The 6,941-nt window shown below is 42.3% G+C and overlaps 1 protein-coding gene across 1 annotated transcript in view; it reads right to left on the minus strand.

Moving 5' to 3' along the window:
* The window catches only part of SARDH (sarcosine dehydrogenase), a gene marked incomplete in the record, with an annotated part of 58,648 nt that overhangs the window by 47,348 nt on the left and 4,359 nt on the right, over positions 1 to 6,941 (minus strand). The window contains 3 exon segments of the mRNA XM_056539862.1: positions 1 to 48; positions 1,702 to 1,785; positions 2,990 to 3,131. The exon segment at positions 1 to 48 is cut by the window's left edge and continues 66 nt beyond it. Of these exon segments, the coding sequence (XP_056395837.1) occupies positions 1 to 48; positions 1,702 to 1,785; positions 2,990 to 3,131 (274 nt within the window).

A 6,941-nucleotide genomic window follows, 5' to 3' on the forward strand; every position in this document is an offset into this window, starting at 1 on the left:
TTGGTGCGGCTGAAGGCCATAGGAGCCATAATAATCATAGTCTTCAACCTAGACAAAATGGAGTCACATCAGTATCCTCAGTGATATAGGATTCATGTATTGCAGACATACACGCTCAGATCGGCCATGTTTTTCAATGAAAAAGAAGAATAGCCACTGGAAAAAAGAGCATCTTATTTTTCCCCCTGACATCATGGAATAAATGGACCAACTCCATTCACATTACATAGCTGACCAGTTCCATACAAATGGGCAAAAAAAATAAAAATTACCTTTATCTAATGTGTATGGACCCCTTAAAGGGGTACTCCGGTGGGAAAAAATATTTTTAAATGGACTGGTGCCAGAAAGTTAAACAGATTTGTAAATTACTTTTATTAAAAAATCTTAATCCTTCCAGTACTTTTTAGTATGCTACAGAGGAAATTCTTTGCTTTTTGAATTACTTTTTTGTCTTGTCCACAGTGCTCTCTGCTGACACCTCTGTCCCTGTCAGGAACTGTCCTAGAGCAGCATAGGTTTGCTATGAGGATTTGCTCCTACTCTGGACAGTTCCTGATACGGGCATCAGGTGTCAGCAGGGAGCACTGTGGACAAGACAAAAAAGAAATTCAAAAAGAAAAGAATTTCCTCTGTAGCATACAGCTGCTAAAAAGTACTGAAAGGATAAAGATTTTTTAATAGAAGTAATTTACAAAACTGTTTAACTTTCTGGCACCAGCTGATTTGAAAAAAAAAAAATGTTTCCACCAGAGTACCCCTTTAATTATTGCTCCCATGATTACTAATTTATGTTGAATATCTACTGTACCAAGAACCTTACATATACATATGTGGTACTAATAACAGCAATTTATAAGATTTAGACCTATTTCAGATGGACATTTTAACAAACAGGGGGTTTGGTGCACCAACTGTGTCACCTAACTGGTTTGACTTTGGGCTATCCCTCTCATTTTTACCCTTTAAAGGGGTACTCCAGTGGAAAAAAATAATTTTTAAATCAACTAGTGGCAGAAAGTTAAACAGATTTGTAAATAACTTCTATATAATAATCTTAACAGCTGCTGTATGCTCCAGAGGAAGTTGTGTACCGGTAGTTATTTTCTGTCTGACCACAGTGCTCTCTGCTGACACCTCTGTCCATGTCAGGAACTGTCCAGAGTAAATCTCTATAGCAAACCTCTCCTGCTCTGGACAGTTCCTGACATGGACAGAGGTGTCAGCAGAGGACACTGTGGTCAGACAGAAAGGAAATTCAAAAAGAAAATAACTTCCTGTGGAGCATACAGTAGCTGATAAGTACTGGAAGGATTAAGATTTTTAAATAAAAGTAATTTACAAATCTGTTTAAACTTCCAGGCACCAGTTGATTTCCACTGGAGTACCCCTTTAATACCTTACTTTTCTGGAGGAGACCACAAGGTTGTTACCTCTAGGAGTGGTCCCGGTACAGATGACAGATGGCCTTGTGGGCCAAGCATCATGGAATGAGAGGAGTCCAGGAGTCCGACTACTACTTTTTACCAATCCTTTAAGAACCTGACATTGGGGTTGATCCTACATTGACCACACAGTCAACTGACTTTTTATCACGTAATAGCAATACCAAAGATTCATGGTGCCCATTGGGGCATTGGTAACCCCCCCCCCCCCCCCTCGATGACCACTTCCAGAATGTATCAAGTGAACTGAACTCACCGGAGCTGGTCCTTCTGGATTAAACCAACCAGGCCGTTCCCAGCCGTGCCTCTCTTGGAATACACAGCCTTGTTGGAGCAGCTCCTGTAGATAGGATATACAATACGCTGGTAACACTATCCCATCAGAAGACGAATCTCTGTTGTCAATGAGCTGCGCTGGGTATAGCAAAATCAACCCCATTCACTTGGGCCTACTAATGGAAATATGCATGAAGCACAGCCAAGAAGGTAATTTAAAAGGGGTACTCCACTGGAAAATATTTTTTTTTAATCAACTGATGCCAGAAAATTAAAACAGATTCGGGCATGCCAGGAGTTGTAGTTTTGCAACATCTGGAGGTCTGCAGGTTGGAGACCACTGGTTTAGGAGGTAATACTCAGCTGTCCCCACCGCTCCGGACCAGTCACCGCTGCCCTGGACGTCGCCCTCCATCGCTATCGCCGCGTCCCCGGGGTGTCCCTGTCGCTCCGGAACATCTCTGCTGCCGGGTACCCTCGCTCTCCGTCGCCGCCATCACGCCGGGTTAGTGTCACTTTCGCTTCAGACGCGGCGGTCAGCTTTGATTGCCGCGTCTGAAGGGTTAATGCAGGGCATCACCGCGATCGGTGATGTCCTGTATTAGCCGCGGGTCCACAGGGACCGCCGCGATAGGACAGGTTTTAATGTGTATTTGCCGTATAAGATGCACCAACTTCCCCCCCCGCCCCAGTTTTGGGGGAAGAAAAAGTGCGTCTTATACGGCGAAAAATACGGCAAGTTCTGTCTGTGCAGTATATATATATTTAAGATACACAGTTTGCCTCCAGCTACGTAAATGAATAAATGCACTAAAACACAATAATAGTGTTATAAATATCTGAACTTATGTGGCTCTTAACTTCAGGCAGATGCAGCAGGAGGTTCTTGACAATCTCAACTATCAATCACATAGTGCCCGAGATGCTTAGCAACCATCTTAAAATATACCAGTTACTGGGAGAATGGCTAACCCCGTTTTACTGGGAATGCAGGGATCTGGCAGACGACACCACAGGGAAGGCACTGAATAATACGAATAGTCTTATGTCATTATACACCAATGAGAATTATTCAGAAAAATCTACAAATATCTGTCAACATTTTTCACTTTTTTTTAAGCAAAGACCAGGAGGTTAACCAGAAATGAAATATGTGCAGGGGGGGGGGGGGGGGGGGGTATATAAAGGTCTCGCGGCTTTGGCCAGTACTATCACCAGTAATGGACCAGTTGGTCTGATCTTTTTTGGAGAATATTTGCCCCTATTACCTCGTACAAGGGATCCTTCCGCATGCCCCTTCCAGCAAGAGGTTCATCGTATGGGAAAACTACGGAGTAATTTTTGGCGTAGGACTCGTGGCTCCTTTCCCGAATCCATCGATTGTTATTAGTCAATGAATGATGGAATCTCCTGTAGAGATTGAATAATAAAAAAGGATATTAAAAAGTAATACTCCATTGTTCTTGGAATCCACCAGTCCCCCCCAATGGCCAAGATAATGTCGGTCTAGAATTGTTACTAAAGCTTTCCTTCACAGGGAAAAGCCTCAAATCTCAACCCTAACCCAGTGGCTTGTTGGCAACCATCACACCCTGGCACCTACCATCCAAGGCAGGTGCTTCCCCATCCCCAATGTTGGTCTTTGACCACAAAGAGGCCTTGGTTAAGACAAGATACAGTACAGATTTCCTCCAAAAAGGCAGAGATCATGAAGGCGCTGGAGATGAGGTAAAATGTTACTTCTTCTTTATTCCCACAATGCAACGCGTTTCGCGGAAGTTCCGCTTCATCAGGCATGCCTGATGAAGCGGAACTTCCGCGAAACGCGTTGCATTGTGGGAATAAAGAAAAAGTTACATTTTACCTGATCTCCAGCGCCTTCATGATCTCTGCCTTTATGGAGGAAATCTGTACTGTATCTGTGTTTATGTGAAGCGGAGCGGCTGACGAGATCCTATTACTACATACGCTTTTCCATGGTTGTACTTGGATGGAGTGCAACCACACTTGGTAAGCGCTAATTCACATTAAGCGTTACCACATTTTACCTGGGTATCACACAAGGGAGCGCATCCTTTTGTCTCCTTTTTTCTTGGTTAAGACAAGGTGGTCCATAACATGGTCCGTAACAACCCCAGAGGGCCCTGACACCTGCCAAGGTTTGCCTGGTGCTAAACCGGTCCCTGATTCTTCTAGGAGTCATTCCAATTTTAGAGTTCATTGAGTTATATTAAATCTTGCTATACGTATACATGTTGTCAATGAGGTGTATCAAGACAATAACTTCTAAGACAAAATGTCTTAATCTGTAGCACTCCATCAGGGTAGTAAAGGTAATTCTGAAGTCAAGGGCTCTGGCTAAAGAGGTAAAAAAGGAAGGGCCCACACTCTACTAGGTTGGGTCAATATTTAGCTTAGGGTGTCTGGTCTGCAGTCTAAATTTGTAAAGAGGAGTCTGGGGTGAGTATTTGTGTAGATGGTCTAGTCTTAGGCCCGTAATGAGAAGTTCTAGTCTGTATAAACAAGAGGGTCTGACTCATGGTCTGTATATATTGAAGGGGTTTGCACTAGGGTCCCTTCTAATTTAAAGGGGTACTCTGGTGAAATTTTTTTTTTTTTTTTTTTTTTAAATCAACTGGTGCTAGAAAGTTAAACAGATTTGTAAATTACTTCTATTAAAAAATCTTAATCCTTCCTGTACTTATTAGCTGCTGAATACTACAGTGGAAATTCTTTTCCGTTTGAAACACAGAGCTCTCTGCTGACATCATGAGCACAGCGCTCTCTGCTGACATCTCTGTCCATTTTAGGAACTGTCCAGGGTAAAAGGAAATCCCCATAGCAAACATATGCTGTTCTGGACAGTTCATAAAATGGACAGAGATGTCAGCAGAGAGCACTGTGCTCATGATGTCAGCAGAGAGCTCTGTGTTTCCAAAAGAAAATAATTTCCGCTGTAGTATTCAGCAGCTAATAAGTACAGGAAGGATTAAGATTTTTTAATAGAAGTAATTTACTAATCTGTTTAACTTTCTGGCACCAGTTGATTTAAAAAAAAATAAAAATAAAAAATAAATAAAAGGTTTTCACCGGAGTACCCCTTTAAGGGGGTGTGGTCTAGAATCTATAGTATTTATTTAGGGAGTCTAGCCTGGGGCCTGTATCTATTTATTGGGTCTAGTCTGCGGTCCATATCTATTTTTTAGGTTTGGTCTGGGGTCAGTATTTATTAAGGGGGTCGGTTAAGGGGTCTGTATTCATTTAGGGGTCTGATATGTGGTAGGTGTTCTTTTCAGTATTTCCTCAATGACACTTCTCAAAAGTTAGTAAGTTTGACCTTTTCAGGCATGTGCTACTTAACCCAAATTGTACTAGTAACAGAATAAATATTCGGCACTTTCAATCTCTTAACCTGATTGTAAATAAACCAACCGGAAGCCTCCGTGACCCCGGCTCACGCTATATTGTGTGATGTAATTATCATTATTATCTACGGTTTTAGCTCATGTTAACCTTGAGGAGAGCGCGGTGTCATTCACCCGTAAGGGAAGGTATCCCGGGAATTAAATAAAAGCGCTGGTAATTGTCACATCGCCTGCATTTACTCCGCAATATCACTTCCTGTGCTTTGTCTGTGGATTGTTACTCATGGAAGGGCATCAGTCTTGAGCTGTATCCTCCTCTATTTACTCCGCTCACCTCTGTTATTAGCGCCCGGCATAATTAGACGGCAGAAATAGATTTAATGACAAGTTTTAGCGCGCTGTGTGATTACCGCCTGGCGCTGACCGGCCGCTGCAGGAGAAGTGCGGTAATCACAGGGGCCGCCAGATGCGTCACAATGGAGAGATTAGGAGGCCAAGAGGGTGAAGGCACAACGCGCGGGGGAATCATTAACTGCTGCACGCTTATAATTAATATCTGTAACTCATCCAGATCTGAGTCCCGCTCTCTATGGGATTTAAATACAAAGGAATTGAGCCTTGAGAAGTGAATAAAGATTGTGAGTATTAGCTAATGTATTATGTAAAGTTCTGCTAATTTTGAGCATACTTTGTATTTCCATTCCTCCCATGTGGTCAGTGAATGGAAATACCCTTGTCTACATCCCACAGGTGAATGCCTTGTACAGTATCTGAGCATAAAGTACTATCTGCAGGTGTCATGTTATATAGCAGGTGGAGCTGGGCAGATGTTCTATACAATACAGTACAATCTGCAGGTATCATGTTATAGAGCAGGAGGAGCTGAGCAGATGTTATATACAATACAGTACAATCTACAGGTAACATGTTATAGAGCAGGAGGAGCTGAGCAGATGATATATACAATACAGTACAATCTACAGGTAACATGTTATAGAGCAGGAGGAGCTGAGCAGATGATATATACAATACAGTACAATCTGCAGGGATCATGTTATAGAGCAGGAGGAGCTGAGCAGATGATATGATACCTGCAGATTGTACTGTATTGTATGTATCATCTGCTCAGCTCCTCCTGCTCTATAACATGATACCTGTAGATTGTACTGTATTGTATATATCATCTGCTCAGCTCCTCCTGCTCTATAACATGATACCTGCAGATTGTACTGTATTGTATATATCATCTGCTCAGCTACTCCTGCTCTATAACATGATACCTGCAGATTGTACTGTATTGTATATATCATCTGCTCAGCTCCTCCTGCTCTATAACATGATACCTGTAGATTGTACTGTATTGTATATATCATCTGCTCAGCTCCTCCTGCTCTATAACATGATACCTGCAGATTGTACTGTATTGTATATATCATCTACTCAGCTCCTCCTGCTCTATAACATTATACCTGCAGATTGTACTGTATTGTATATATCATCTGCTAAGCTCCTCCTGCTCTATAACATGATACCTGCAGATTGTACTGTATTGTATATATCATCTGCTCAGCTCCTCCTGCTCTATAACATGGTACCTGCAGATTGTATTGTATTGTATATATATCATCTGCTCAGCTCCTCCTGCTCTATAACATGATACCTGCAGATTGTACTGTGTATTGTATATGTTATAGAGCAGGAGGAGCTGAGCAGATGATATATACCACACAGTACAATCTGCAGGTATTATGTTCTAGAGCAGGAGGAGCCGATCATACAGATGGGTGGGATAAGCTGGGTGGGGAGGGGTCTGAGAGCAACCAGGAGGGATATGATAGGTGATGATATCATCCCT

The sequence above is a fragment of the Hyla sarda genome, chromosome 9 (genome assembly GCF_029499605.1).
Source record: "Hyla sarda isolate aHylSar1 chromosome 9, aHylSar1.hap1, whole genome shotgun sequence".
Classification (NCBI taxonomy): Eukaryota; Metazoa; Chordata; class Amphibia; order Anura; family Hylidae; genus Hyla; species Hyla sarda.